Below are 16856 nucleotides of genomic sequence, written 5' to 3'. Positions count from 1 at the left end.
TAGACAAGTATCCTGCTACAAAAGTCCATTTTTCCTTCTATAATTCCACTTACCTTTCATTTTTATTAAAGAAACACAAAGCCTGACACCTAATGTATTGCACCTTCACATTATTAAAAGTAACACGCAGAACATTACATTATTATGCTACACAGGGCCAAGAAATTTTAGTATTCACGAGATTATGGTAATTAAGTCTTCCTTCACTTTGGGTGATGTGACACTTGCTTGACTATAATGTCAATCCACTTAAAGTCTGTGTAAACAACATTATCTTAGTCACTCTGCATTACATTTCCAACTGTGAGCAAAATTACAAGGTCAGAGTGGACAAGAATGTAGGTAATCCCAAGGAAACATCATGTAAATGGCTTGCTCAATGTTCAAACTGGATTTTCAGTAATAGCAAAAGGAACATTTTCTATACTAATATTGTAGTATTAGAGTCTAGATGCCATCAATGGCAAAACACATGGGTATTCTTGGAGATAGTGATAAAGACTAAAGTGTCCACAATTTTGATGTTTTGTGGATAAAAGACAAATGTTTACCAAAGCTTCATTCGGGCTAACAAAAGCATCTGTACTCAATAAAGAGTAGTAACACAGAAGTGCAAATGGTTTTGTAAATAAATAGCCATTAACATCTAAAATACAAATAATACCTTTGAGAAACACAGATGATAAAGGCAATGCAACAATTCTTATATTTCCTCCTTTCCTGTTTTTTATTTTATAAATACTAAACAACAATGACATTTGTTTTTTTAAAGAGTGGAGTTCTGATTTCCCAATAGTCTTATCAGCCACTTAGTGTATTATGTTCAAGAAGTGCTGTCTGGAAAATGCTCTGACCCACAGAAACTAGCTTAACGGCTTTGACATATCTTGCAATTTAAGTGATTTATTTAGTGCTTTTGAAAACTTAGATGACCTGGTTAAATCTTTACCTAGGATCGGTAGAATCTAGGCAAAAATAATCCAGATCAACTTGGCACAAGTTCCTCTTCACTGGACTAATGGAAGTAAAACAGTAAGCAAAATAGTGGTTTTCAGAGTATGTTTAAACTGTAAAACAGAGTCCAATTAGCAAAAGTAGCAATGGAAGTTCTTAAATATGAGCCCCATATTCAGTTCACAAATAGACCAAAGTAGGGAAAAACCCTCAAAAGCAACTTATGTGGGATTCTCTAGGCTTATTGTCACATTTGGACAATGAGGCATACACATGTGAATTGTATTAATCTGGAGATCATCTGAGCAAAGTGTGTGGAACACAATTTTCTTGTAATATCTGATGCTGTAACTCTGTAGGGGGCCAATTCACTTCTTAGGAATTTCATCATCCAAAAATTTTCCCAAGACTACTTATAGAAAGACAGGCCCCAAAAAATGTCTTCATCACAAGAGGTTAACTGTTTTAGACTTTGTTTGCCAGAATTGCCTCCTTCCATAAGTAGAGGCTTCACTAAAAACATAACTATGTTCATGTCCTCATAGACAGAGTTTTATTTTCAAAAGTAATTGAAAAATACAGTTATTCTGTGCTAGAGACAAGATATGCTTGTGTGTCTGAATGTTTAAGTGTATGTCAGTGTGTCTGTATGACATATTTGCATTTCTGGGAATTTACATAAAATCAGTTTCAACTGACTCCCATTTAGATTTTAATCTCATAATATTAGACAGATTTAATCTCTTACAAGATTACACTTCCAACTGGATGTTCTTTCCAGTACACCTACAGTCTAAGAAACCCTAAAAGCTCTTTGCTAAACTTCAGGGTAAAGACCCAGCTCTTTCTAATCAAAAATCTCTTCAAACACAAAATCCAATTACTTAACCCTCTTATTTGAAGAGAAATACAGAATAGACAGAATAGTCAACCTGAGTCCTCCCTCTATTTTCAGTAGCTATGGGCAGCACCATAAAAACACTGTTGGAATCAAATATTAAGTGAGCTGAAAATATTGAACATTCTCCTCTCTGCATCTGAAACATGCATAAAGAGAGCTTGAAAAGAAACACAAAGATGTAACAAATAGTGGTTGAGCTTTCATTGTATTTCAGCATTTGTAATGTGATGCTTCAGAGTGGAAAACACTGAAGATTAATTCTAGTCCTTATAATGCTGAGATCCTGCTCCCATCTTCTATCCCACCCACTACCCTCAATTCTCCTTGAATTAAGAGAGACACAAAAATAAATAGGATAAACATATGATCTTAACTAAGCCAGAGGTATTACAACAGTTTTCACGGGTTGATAAAATTCAATTTTGTCTTTATGTTTTATGCACAATAACTAAATTATAGCTTCAAGGAAAAGGGAAGATATGCATAATAGATCAAAGGTTATAATATATCTCTAAGACTTTGTTTAGCCCAACATCTTAACTTTTCAGATGCAACGACTGAGGTCCCAAGCCAGTTATTTGATGATTGTGTTAAGTCCATGGACTTCTGACTTTTTCACAGACCTCTTCCTGCTGTGAGCAAATAAGGCTTTATGGGAAAGTGTCTTGTAACTCCGAAAATACAAATTTTAAATAGTATTATTATGCTTATCTAACCTACATGTCTTTAAATGAAGAATAATGAGTCAAATAGTATCAGTAAACATTGTTATGTGCACTAAGTAATCAGAGCCAGAGCCAATGTTTCATCTTTACATGTTTAATCATGAAAGAGTATCAATAAAAAATGTATTTTTTTCTTCAAACGAAATGTTTGTTAAAAATATCTATTACACTGACAAAAATATGGGGAAATAGGGGCTCTTGTATAGTACTAATGGGAGTGTGAACCAGAACAGCTTTGGAGAGCAATTTGGCAATAGCGATTAAAATAGAAGATATTCAGAGCCCATTACTCAGCAATTTCATTTCTCTGGGGTATTAGAAACATGGGCACAAGAAACATAATGTCCATTTATAGCATTGCTTGAAATAAAAAATTGGAAACAACCCAAATGTTCATCACTACAGTACAGAACAACCAAACTGTCATATATCCCATACAATTAACAGTATAATGAACAATTAAAGAACTAATTAACTAGATATACATTTATCAACATGGATAAATCTCAAAAACATGTGAAAAACATTACAAAAGAATAGAATAGTATCATTTAGGTACATTTTAAAAAGACAAAAATCAATACTGCATATTGTTTGTGTATAAATACACCTATAATAAGAAACACACAATGATACACACCAATTTTAGGATAGTGTTTACTGCTAATGAAGAGTGGAGTAGAAAGGGGATTAGTGTTAGACATATCACTGATTTACAGATACATCTCTTTTTTAATTGAGCTCTGAATAAAAAGTAGCAAAATGTAGACCTAGTTATTTGTTCACAGGTGCCTTTCATTATATCCTGCTCTTTCTATTTGAACTATTTTATAATTAATCTTGTTAGTTTATTACTGATGTTAACAAAATTGATTTTAGAATAGGAATGCCACTTTTCCATAAGTCAGAATACATACATATATATATTCTGTGTGTGTATATATAATATATACACACATGTGTGTGTATATATATACATATATATACGTATATATATATACATATATATATATATGATGAACTATATATATGGTAATTAGTGCAGTACTTACTGTAATTAATTGTCAAGTTTTAAAGTATATTGCTCCAAAGTATATGAACTTTGAAATCAGACTGCCTTGACTCAAATGCCTATAGTATTTATAGGTTGTATGGCCTTAGATAAGTCACTTAAACTTCTCTGGACCTCAGTAACATCATCTGTAAAACAAAGATCAGAGTAACAACAACTGCCTTGTAGGGTTGTTACAATGATTAAATGAACTAATACATGGAAAACTGCCTAGGATATCATGTTTGAAAAAGGTTAAATATTATTATGTTCTGACAAAACTTATCTTGAATTACCTTATTATATGTCTACACTGGCCAAATGCATCAAATACTCACTCATTTCTTAAATTCTCTACCTTTGAGGACTAACCAATTAACTAAGGATTTCCAGTTGTTAAGAGTTTTTAGAGAAGAGTGCTAATTAATTTGTACATTCAAAGATAGTTCATCCCTATTACACAACAGATTACTTGTAGTCAAAGCGACCTGATGATCTAACAAGGGCAGTGCTGTCTACCCAAATTTTATTTAAGTAAACATCAGCTGTTTTGCACATTGTCACATGTGTTGACCAGTTGTCCAACAATTTCTCATCTCTCACGTGTCTGTGTTAAATTTGCAAGTAGAATAATTTGTCTGTAAATGAAGGGGTTTTTTTGGTTGTTGATTTAGGATTTGAGATTGTGTATTCTTTTCCATTTTCTTATCTTTCTTTTCTTTTTAAAGTCCTCTGTTAAATTTCTCATTAGAAATGGCAATGTTAACTTATCATGCCCTAAAGACTTATGGTGAAGATCACAGGGGTTGTTAAAGCAGGGTTAGCTGTGGAATACTGTTCTTTTTTTCTCCTGGAAAGGTTGGAATTTGATTGTTTACTTTTTAGATAAATATGCTTTTGGATTGTCTGTGACAAAAAAGGGCATATGGATGTGAAACTCATTGTAGCACAGTGGGATTATGTGCTAAAGTCCAGGGCAGGACAAACAAGCATAGTCTCACATCAGTTACCTCTTAATAAAATCTCAGATGAACAACTTTTGTTTTATCTTTGCCAATGCCTACCAAAAGATCAAATGAAATTTGTTGTGTTGACTACTTACAATTTTTATTTCTTATTTTAAACATTTTTAAAAATAATTTTACCAGATGTAATTGGGAATTTCAAGCCAATTTAAAATAAAACAACATGCTATATACATGGCTTTCTTCCTGTTGAAATACTATAAATTGGGCTTTAAATAGAAGCTTTAATTATGTTATATGAAAGAATCTACACTTAAATATTCTCTTTTGGACATGGTAGTAATGATATTTCATACTGCATTTCACCAAAAAACATGAAAGCAAAAAAAAAAATCATAATTTTATCTTAATTTTTCAAAACACATTAAGGGAAAACTATCCTATCTCCATGTAGTAAGAAAAAATACCAAAGTGCATTACCACCATTTTGAGTGCCAGGAGAATTACTTATAAACACTCCACTCATTATTTTTTTACTTTAGTTGAATTTTCCAGCATCAAGATCTTTGGGTGCATTTATAACATACTATGATTTTTTTTAATTGCAGTACCAAGTATTTACAATTTGAAGCAGAGGTCACAAACTGACAGCCCATGGGCTAGATCCAGGTCACAGATGGGTTTTGTTTTGCCTGCATAGTGTTGTGTTTGTGCTTTTTACTAAGTTACCAACATTTAAGGATTAGAGAATTTCATATAAAACTCTGGATTGCTGGCTTCTCTTAAAAAGTCATATCTTAACAACACTGGGACTGTATTTCCACATGGTAGCAATCAGCTGAGCTGAGTAATGGCTGCCACCTTTGGAAAAAATATATATTCTCTAAGGTCACCATAGTTCCCATCACTCCCAATTGCTTATGGTCTTTCATATACATTACCAGCCTTGCCTCAGTAGGCGTTAGAGTTTGCAACCCTCCTGTGTCTCTGTGGTTTCTATGAGTGAATCAGTACATACCCTTTAGAAACACTTTGTGGTTTTCCTCAGATTACAGTAAAAGTAAAAGCTCATTATATATATATGTGTGTGTGTGTGTGTGTGTGTGTGTGTGTGTGTGTATGTATACATGTAGTGTGTGTTCTTATTAATCTAGAAATAAATATGCAGTTATAAACTACTGTTACGCTTCATTAAAAGAGAGAGGCTGACATTAACTTGTATGTCATTTTAAAGGAAAACATAAATAAAATGAAGGTCAATTTCAATGAGTGAATTCAATTGCACTCTTATAAAATCAAAGATACTTACTTTTAATATTCCAAACCTAAACTCAAAACTCAACCCATTTAAAGTTTTTCTGTTAAAGACATTCATTAATGCAGTCTAGTGGATTCTAGTCTCCCCCAGCATTGAAGTTACCATCTAATAGACAGTTTGGCACTTAAGGAGGCACATCCACTGCTTCAGGTCAGTTGGGTATTATATAGTGTGTGTGATGCTTAAGAGTATAATTTAGTATAGAAACTGTCCCAGATATTAGAAACACCATAGTGATTCTCATTTTCTATGTTGAAAATGCAGGATAAATCACATGGTATGGTCCCCATCTCTCCCACACCCCTGTGGCATTTCTTATAGAAAAAATGTGGATAAAACATGCATCCAAGGGCAGCCCTAAAGGAAGAAGGAAAAGTCACCAAAGGGTGATTTAACCTGAGAAGAGTGTGTGGAAGAGAAGAGGGGGCATAGTTGCTGGGCAATATCAAAACCATACTTTATTATCATGAGTTGCCCTCCTTTCCCCTTGCCTCTCTGAGTTACTGCCCATTCTTTTCCCCATTGCAGCCTAAAAGGTATGAGGCCTGGAGCAGAATGATATCTCTGACTGTAATTTAACTGAAATCATCATAGGTACGTTAGGAAGTTTCAAGCATAAATATTCTTAGACTTCCAAATAATTTAAAAATGTATTTTTAAGAGGAAAATAATTTCACATATTTTAGAACTACTAGCATGCCTACAAAATCTATCTGTGTCTAATGCTTAGAATAACTCTGTAGGATTAGAGGGCCTGGGATTTTTTTTCCATTATTGTATAGCACACTTAATAGCCTGTGCTGCCCTTCAAAAGTGAATGTACCTTCCTAAGCATTTTCAGAGCCATGGGGCGGGTATTACTTTCCCATTATTTTACATAGGTGTCATGGTTTGATGTCAGTGACCCTCACTCAACCCCCATCAACTCGGCAGCCTTTCTCTAGTTTCTGCTTTAATTCCCAGGGGTTTAAACTCCACAGGGAGTTGCTCCCTGTGGCTGGAAGTCATCTCCCCACTGCATGGTCCTGAGATCTAGTCCCAGTTAACAGATATAAATGATCACTAACTGGCAAGAGGGAAACTGTGGAGACCCCAATTAACTAAAACCCTCAAATACACAGACAGGTTTTAATTAGCTATTTGGATTTCATTTTTCTTGTTATTAAATAAGGATTAAACATGATTCAATATTTGCTGCTGAAAATTTTAAATGGTTCTACTTTCCTACTTTAGTAAGTATAGTACAAAGAACAAAATTACTGAATTTGGTCTGAATCTGTAAAGGTTCCAGGACATTCCCAGGAAGTTGATTTTTAAAAAATAAATACATAAATACCTGTTAACAGCTTGTTTTCTTGTCATTTGCCTCTTCCTTCTAAAAGGAGAGTGTAGCAAAAAATAAATAAATAAAACTGGTTAATTGAGAGTTCTGGTTAGTTAGCTTCCAATTAATCAAGGCTTTATTATATTTCACAAAAAAAACCTTCTTAAATTCTGCAGAAATTTTAGATAGGTAACACACAATGAAACACCAGCAGGGAAGAGCACAAAGAAGGTAGGAAAGCCTGAATTGCTATTAGATAGAATTTAAAATATTTCTGGTCTAATCCACATTGAGTAAAGAATAATGTGAAATGTCATATGGTTGAGGGCTTTTCTATATATGAAGGCAAGGAAATAAGGTTACAGATTTCTTGAAGAAAATGGCCTTGGGTCGTAACAATTCCAAAAATAGATTCAGCAATATTGTGTCTTCTCCCTTTCTCTCAAGAGCCTTACTTACCATCCCATTGGGTATTCCAATACTTTTTAGGGGAAAAAAAATCCCCTTCGAATTTTTGGTCTCATTTTTTACTTGGCTAACAGGATAATAAAACTAAGCCAATATCAATGTTATGCCTTCATTTCCTAAACATGAAGCCATTAATCACACAGCTCACTATATACTTATTTCTGCAGCACTACTGAACTTTCTTACATCTTTCCCAAAAGGGTTACACAAGCACACACCCACATATACACAGGCACACATTCACACATACACAGTCACACACATACACACAAAATTAAGTTAAACACAAACAAAAGAGCTCAATAAAAAACCCACATAGCGAGCTTAGTTAAGAAAACAACCATTCGTTACAGTAATATAGTATTTCCCATTGTTCCCAATCCCTTTAATGAAGGACAATGAAATCTAAAATGACATGCTAAGGATCAAGGGAAGATGGCGGCGTGAGTAGTTCAGAGGAAATCTCCTCTGCAAAACATATATATTTATGAAAATACAATAAATACAACTATTCCTAAAAGAGACACCAGTGGATGCAGTACAACAGCCAGGATACATCTACATCTGCGAGAACTCAGCATCACACGAAGGGGGTAAGATACAAACCGCAGCCAGGCGGGACCCGAACACTCCCCCAACCCAAAACCCGGCGGGAAGAAAGGAGTCAGAATGGGGAGGGAGTGAAAGCCCAGGACTGCTAAACAACCAGCACTAGAAATCCACACCTGGAACGCAGACACAAGGTGCACGGGGTGCTGGATATTAGAGAAACGGAAAAGCAAAACCTGTGGGCAGGTCCCCACAACCGGCGCCCCTGAGACAAAAGAAAAGCGAGTGCTTTCTGCAACTCTTAAAGAGACATGGACCCCATAGCTGGACGAAGTTGTTGCGACACACATAGCCAGTAGCTGGGAATCTCGGGGAAACATAGGCGCCCTAAACCCCAGAGAGGCAGTGCAGCTCTGAAGCCCCTCACAGCACTAAGCAGCATGCCAGTCATTCCTCCAACTGGCGCGGACCCCGACACACCGGCTCAGTAGCGGGAGAGTGGCAGCGCATGCCGGGGACGGCGGTGCCGGAAGGGACCAAGAGCAGATCCATGAGCCAATGGCACAAGATGAGACCAGGATAGGCTTGTGCAAGCCTGCAGCGGTGTGACCGAACAGATCATGCGCGGCTCATGCGCACCGGCAGCAGAGGAGCCAGAGGAGCCCTGTAGAGGCCCGTGCGCACCTGCAGCAGAGCGAGAGGGAGCAGGCGCGCACCCAGCAACCGACCGGAATCCCAGCCCAAGGCACAGCCGCCGGAGCCAGACCCAAAGGCCACTGTTGGCACAGAGCTGCCCGGAAGGGTCGTGTCTACCATGGAAGAGTGCACCTGGCATGCCTGCACTCCCCGCAGGGCTCCGGGCTACTCTGCCAGACAACCTGCGCAGAGCAGCTTAGGGTACTAAACCAGTGGCTGTTCCAGGAGTGCGGGTAAACGTCACAGGCAGCAGAAAAGGGCAAGGCATCCAGCAAGCAGGAAAGGACTTTCTTCTCCCAGCTGACACACCCGAAACCTGCCTACAGGCACTGCTATCACCATGAAAAGGCAAAAAAATCTGATCCAGTACAAGATACTTCAAACAACACCTGAGAAAGGATCTGCAGAGGCAGACCTAATCAGTCTCCCTGAAAAAGAATTCAAAATAAAAATCATAAGCATGCTGACAGACCTGCAGAGAAATGTGCAAGAGCTAAGTGATGAAGTCCAGAGGGAGATTACAGACGTCCGGAGGGATATTACAGACGTCTGGAGGGAGATTACAGAAGTGAAACAAACTCTGGAAGGATTTATAAGTAGAATGGATAAGATGCAAGAGGCCATTGATGGAACAGAAACAAGAGAACAGGAACGCATAGAAGCTCATGCAGAGAGAGACAAAAGGATCTCCAGGAATGAAACAATATTAAGAGAACTGTGTGACCAATCCAAAAGGAACAATATCTGCATTATAGGAGAATATACCAGAAGAATAAGAGAGAGATAAAAAGGGATAGAAAGTGTCTATGAAGAAATAATTGCTGAGAACTTCCATAAACTGGGGGAGGAAACAGTTGCGCAGACTATGGAGGCACACAGAACTCCCGAGAGACAGGATCCAAAGAGAATAATAACAAGATACATAATAATCAAAATTGCAAAGACCAAGGACAAGGACAGAGTATTAAAGGCAGCCAAAGAGAGAAGAAAGATCACCTACAAAGGAAAACTCATCAGGCTATCATCAGACTTCTCAACAGAAACCTTACAGGCCAGAAGAGAATGGCATGATATATTTAATACAATGAAACAGAAGGGCCTTGAACCAAGGATACTGTATCCAGCACGATTATCATTTCAATATGAAGGAGGGATTAAACAATTCCCAGAAAAGCAAAAGTTGAGGGAATTTGCCTTCCAAAAACCACCTCTACAGGGTATCTTAGAGGGACTGCTCCACATGAGAGCACTCCTAAGAAGAGCACAGAACAAAAAACATAACATATGAAGAACGGAGGAGGAGTAAAAATAAGGGAAAGAAATAATCATCAGACTGTGTTTATAACAGCTCAATAAGCTAGTGAGGTCTGACAGTAATGTAGCAAACAAGCTAACCAAGAATCTTTGGTAACCACAAATCTAAAGCCTACAATGGCAATAAGTACATATAGTTCAATAATCACCCTAAATGTAAATGGACTGAATGTACCAATCAAAAGACACAGAGTAAGAGAATGGATAAAAAAGCAAGATCCATCCATATACTGCTTTCAAGAGACTCACCTCAAACACAAAGACATGCACAGATTAAAAGTCAAGGGTTGGAGAAAGATATTTCATGCAAACAACAGAGAGAAAAAAGAAGGTGTTGCAATACTAGTATCAGACAAAATAGACATCAAAAGAAAGAAAGTAATAAGAGATAAAGGACATTACATAATGATAAAGGGCTCAGTCCAACAAGAGGATATAACCGTTATAAACATATATGCACCCAATATAGGAGTCCCAATATATGTGAAACAAATACTAACAGAATTAAAGGAGGAAATAGAATGCAATGCATTCATTTTGGGAGACATTAAGACACCAATCACTAGAAAGGACAGATCCACCAGACAGAAAATAAGTAAGGACACAGAGCCACTGAACAACACACTAGAAAAGATGGACCTAATAGACATCTATAGAACTCTACAACCAAAAGCAACAGGATACACATTCTTCTCAAGTGCACACGGAACATTCCCCAGAATAGACCACATACTAAGCCACAAAAAGAGCCTCAGTAAATTCAAAAAGTTTGAAATCGTACCAACAAACTTTTCAGACCACAAAGGTATAAAACTAGAAATAAATTGTACCAAGATAGCAAAAAGGCTCGCAAACACATTGAGGCATAACAACATGCTTCTAAATAGTCAATGGATCCATGACCAAATTAAAATGGAGATCCAGCAATATATGGAAATAAATGACAACAACAAAAAGCCCCAACTTCTGGGGAATGCAGCAAACGCAGTCTTAAGAGGAAAGTATATAGCAATCCAGGCATATTTAAAGAAGGAAGAACAAAACCAAATGAATACTTAACGTCACAGTTAGCAAAATTGGAAAAAGAAGAACAAATGAGGCCTAAAGTGAGCAGAAGGAGGGATATAATAAAGATCAGAGAAGAAATTAACAAAATTAAAAATAATAAAACAATAGAAAAAATCAACAAAACCAAGAGCTGGTTCTTTGAGAAAATAAATAACATAGATAAGCCTCTAGCCAGACTTATTAAGAGAAGAAGAGAATCAACACACATCAACAGAATCAGAAATGAGAAAGGAAACATCACGACGGATGCAAGAGAAATACAAAGAATTATTAGAGACTACTATGAAAACCTATATGCTAAAAAGCTGGAAAACCTAGAAGAAATGGACAACTTCCTACAAAAATAGAACCTTCCAAGACTGGCGCAGGAAGACACACAAAATCTAAACAAACCAATAACCAGCAAAGAAATTGAAGCGGTAATCAAAAAACTACCCAAGAACAAAACCCCCAGGCCAGATGGATTTACCTCAGAATTTTATCAGACAAACAGGGAAGATATAATACCCACTTTCCTTAGAGTTTTCCAAAAAATAGAACAAGAGGGAATACTCCCAAACTCATTCTATGAAGCCAACATCACCCTAATACCAAAACCAGGCAAAGACCCCACCAAAAAAGAAAATTACAGACCAATATCCCCAATGAACGTAGATGCAAAAATACTCAATCAAATATTAGCAAACCAAATTCAAAAATATATCAAAAGGATCATACACCACGACCAAGTGGAATTCATCCCAGGGATGCAAGGATGGTACAACATTCGAAAATCCATCAACATCATCCACCACATCAATAAAAAGAAAGACAAAGACCACATGATCATCTCCATAGATGCTGAAAAAGCATTCGACAAAATTCAACATCCATTCATGGTAAGAACTCTTAGCAAAATGGGTATAGAGGGAAAGTACCTCAACATAATAAAGGTCATATATGATAAACTCACAGCCAACATCATACTTAACAGCAAGAAGCTGAAAGCTTTACCTCTGAGATCGGGAACAGGACAGGGTTGCCCACTCTCCCCACTGTTATTTAACATAGTACTGGAGGTCCTAGCCACAGCAATCAGACAAAACAAAGAAATACAAGGAATCCAGATTGGTGAAGATGAAGTTAAACTGTCACTATTTGCAGATAACATGATATTGTTCATAAAAAACCCTAAAGACTCCACTCCAAAACTACTATAACTGATATCAGAATACAGAAAAGTTGCAAGATACAAAATTAACACACAGAAATCTGTGGCTTTCCTATACACTAACAATGAACCAATAGAAAGAGAAATCTGGAAAACAATTCCATTCACAATTGCATCAAAAAGAAAAAAATACCTAGGAATAAACCTAACCAAAGAAGTGAAAGACCTATACCCTGAAAACTGTAAGACACTCTTAAGAGAAGTTAAAGAGGACACTAACAAATGGAAACTCATCCCATGCTCTTGGCTACGAAGAATTAATATTGTCAAAATGGTCATTCTGCCCAAAGCAATACACAGATTTGATGCAATCCCTATGAAATTACCAACATTCTTCAACGAACTGGAACAAATAGTTCAAAAATTCATATGGAAACACCAAAGACCCCGAATAGCCAAAGCAATCCTGAGAAAGAAGAATAAAGTGGTGGGGATCTCACTCCCCAACTTCAAGTTCTACTACAAAGCCATAGTAATCAAGACAATTTGGTACTGGCACAAGAAAAGAGCCACAGACCAGTGGAACAGATTAGAGATTCCAGACATTAACCCAATCATATATGGTCAATTAATATTCGATAAAGAAGCCATGGACATACAATGGGGAAATGACAGTCTCTTAAACACATGGTGCTGGCAGAACTGGACAGCTACATGTAAGAGAATGAAACTGGATCACTGTCTAACTCCATACACAAATGTAAATTCAAAATGGATCAAAGACCTGAATGTAAGTCATGAAACCATAAAACTCTGAGCAAAAAACATAGGCAAGAATCTCTTCGATGTGAACATTAGCGACTTCTTCATGAATATATCTCCCCGGGCAGGAAAAACAAAAGCAAAAATGAACAAGTTGGACTATATCAAGCTGAAAAACTTCTGTAAAGCAAAGGACACCATCAATAGAACAAAAAGGTACCCTACAGTATGGGAGAATATTTTCATAAATGACAGATCCGATAAAGGCTTGACATCCAAAATATATAAAGAGCTCATGCTCTTCAACAAACAAAAAGCAAATAATCCAATTAAAAAATGGGCAGAGGAGCTGAACAGATAGTTCTCCAAAGAAGAAATTCAGATGGCCAACAGACACATGAAAAGATGCTCCACATCGCTAGTTATCAGATAAATGCAAATTAAAACCACAATGAGATATCACCTCACATCAGTAAGGATGGCCACCATCCAAAATACAAACAACAACAAATATTGGCGAGATTGCGGAGAAAAGGGAACACTCCTACACTGTTGGTGGGAATGTAAATTAGTTCAAACATGGTGGAAAGCAATATGGAGGTTCCTCAAAATGCTCAAAATAGACTTACCATTTGACCCAGGAATTCCACTTCTAGGAATTTAACCTAAGGATGCAGCACTCCAGTTTGAAAAAGACAGATGCACCCCTATGTTTATCGCAGCACTATTTACAATAGCCAAGAAATGGAAGCAACCTAAGTGTCCGTCAGTAGATGAACTGATAAAGATGTGGTACATATACACAATGGAATATTATTCAGCCATAAGAAGAAAACAAAGCCTACCATTTACAACAACATGGATGGAGCTAGAGGGTATTATGCTCAGTGAAATAAGCCAAGCAGAGAAAGACAAATACCAAATGATTTCACTCATCTGTGGAGTATAAGAACAAAAGAAAAATGGAAGGAACAAAACAGCAGCAGAATCACAGAACCCAAGAATGGACTAACAGTTACCAAAGGGAAAGGGACTGGGGAGAATGGGAGGGTAGGGAGGGATAAGTGCGGGGAAGAAGAGAGGGGGTATTATGCTTAGCATGTATAATGTGGGGGATGGGAAATGGGGAGGGCTTTGCAGCACAGAGAAGACAAGTAATTATTCTACAACATCATACTATGCTGATAGACAGTGACTTAATGGGGTTTGTGGGGGGGACTTGGGGTAGGGGAGAGCCTAGTACACATAATGTTCTTCAAAAAATAAAAATAAAAATAAAAAAGATACACTGAACATCAACATTGTCTGGAAGAGTCATTGCAGAAGATGATCATCAAGAAACTTCAACAAAGATCCTGGCTCTGTTGCAGTTGTAGCTGCATTCATCCCACCAGTTCCTGGACTTGCCATTGGAATGAAGAAGGAGATATCTAAGCTGGCCTGTGCATACAGTAAAACAACAAATCTGACTGGATCTATATTGTCAGAACTCAACCAAGAATTAGGAGAAGTGCAAGTTGCAGTGCTCCAAAATCATGCGACTATAGACTATCTACTGTTAAAAGAACATATGGGATGTGAACAGTTCCCAGGAATGTGTTGTTTTAATTTGTCTGATTTTTCTCAAAATATTCAAATTCAGTTAGACAATGTCCATCATATCATTGATAAGTTTTCACAAATGCCTAGTGTGCCTAACTGGTTTTCTTGGTTTCACAGGAGATGGATGGTAATTATAGGTCTGCTTTGGTTATGTAACTGTATTCCTATTATGTTAATATGTGTACACAATTTAATGAGTAGTTTAAAACCTATACATCCTTATGTTACTCTACAAGAAGATATGTCAAAGCAATAATCAATCTTCCCATGTTTTCTTCCAACTGCTACTTCTATAGCTTTTCTTCTTTCTTCCTAATTACAACCCTTTAGTAGAATTCATACCTCATATCAAAAATTACCGAGTATCATAATTCTTCCAAGTGGTAAAGATACCTCAAGACAAATGCTGGGCATAGAAGCCACAGGGCATAAATATGCAAAGAAGTAAAAAGCTAACCTTTTCAAACAATATTGCTTCTCTCTCACTTACCAACTTTACATTTCCCTCCCTGTATGGCCCCAGAAGATGACTGGTTAGCCAGAAACGGGGAAGATTCCTCAAGGGAGCAACAACCTAAGACAGGCACAGTTGCAGGGGGGCCATCAGGAGAGAAATTGGGGATCAACAGAGGTGAGGCTTATAACCTCACCCCCCCTGTTTTGAGAGAAATCTTCTGCATCTGTGGATGTTTTGTTGCCCTTGTCTAGCTTGGATTAATACTTACTCTATAGGCACAGACCTGATCATCTACATTTGTCCTCACAACACTAAATTATGTTTTCTACCTTTATCTTGCATCTACCTACCACTTCAGCATTTTATTAAAAAATAATAATAATAATAATAAGGGAGAAATGTGGGATTCACATATAAATCAAGTATAAAAATCAAACGAATAATCATATCTGACTTGATTGTTTATAGTTCATGATGCATGATCAAAACCGAAAGTTCTGTGATATGTCTGCCCTTGCACTGTTCACCATGTAAGTACTTATTCACTATGTAAGAACTTGTTCACCATGTAAGAACTTGTTCGTTATGCTTCAGAAGATTGGAGACTGACGAGAATTAGGCTTGGGGTTGATTAATGATTGTGCATTGAGTCCCCTATACAGAATTTTATTGTTGTTAACAACCATTTGATCAATAAATATGAGAGATGCTCTCTCAAAAAAAAAATACACTGAAGTGCGTTAAGCTGCATATAGGCAATGACAGCCTCTGTTACATGCGGATCTGTCATCATTAGACAACCATCTAGGAAATTGAATTTGATAAAATTGTCTGCTCAATAAACACCAAGTTTTTGTTTGTCTCAAAAAAACATGGGCAGAGGAGCTGAATAGACAGCTCTCTAAAGAAGAAATCCAGATGTCCAACAGGCACATGAAAAGATGTTCCATATCGCTAATCATCAGAGAAATGCAAATTAAAACCACAATGTGATATCACCTCACACCAGTAAGGATGGCCACCATCCAAAAGACAAACAACAACAAATATTGGTGAGGTTGCAGAGAAAGGGGAACCCTCCTACACTGCTGGTGGGAATGTAAATTAGTTCAACCACTGTGGAAAGCAGTATGGAGGTTCCTCAGAATGCTCAAAATGGAAATACCATTTAACCCAGGAATTCCACTTCTAGGAATTTACCCTAAGGATGTAGCACTCCAGTTTGAAAAAGACAGATGCACCCCTATGTTTATCGCTGCACTATTTACAATAGCCAAGATATGGAAGCAACCTAAATGTCCATCAGTAGATGAATGGATAAAGAAGATGTGGTACATATACACAATGGAATATTACTCAGCCATAAGAAAAAAACAGATCCTACCATTTGCAACAACATGAATGGAGCTAGAGGGTATTATGCTCAATGAAATAAGCCAGGCAGAGAAAAACAAGTACCAAATGATTTCACTCATCTGTGGAGTATAAGAACAAAGGAAAACTGAAGGAACAAAACAGCAGCAGAATCACAGAACTCAAGAATGGACTAATA

General features: G+C 37.0%; 1 protein-coding gene across 3 annotated transcripts in view; it reads right to left on the bottom strand.

The window, feature by feature from the left end:
• The window catches only part of DACH2 (dachshund family transcription factor 2), a 761757-nt gene that overhangs the window by 597681 nt on the left and 147220 nt on the right, over positions 1-16856 (bottom strand). For all 3 annotated transcript variants that reach the window (XR_008995031.1, XM_057495299.1, XM_057495298.1), the window contains exon 2: positions 7251-7289. Coding sequence is in view for 2 of the 3 variants with exons in the window: in XM_057495299.1 (XP_057351282.1) it covers positions 7251-7289 (39 nt within the window). In the remaining variant the exon portion in view is untranslated. The remainder of the gene's footprint in view (positions 1-7250; positions 7290-16856) is intronic.

Source organism: Manis pentadactyla, chromosome X, assembly GCF_030020395.1.
Source record: "Manis pentadactyla isolate mManPen7 chromosome X, mManPen7.hap1, whole genome shotgun sequence".
Lineage (NCBI taxonomy): Eukaryota > Metazoa > Chordata > Mammalia > Pholidota > Manidae > Manis > Manis pentadactyla.
Note: the sequence above shows the minus strand (reverse complement) of the source record. Positions and strands in the feature narration are given on the sequence as shown.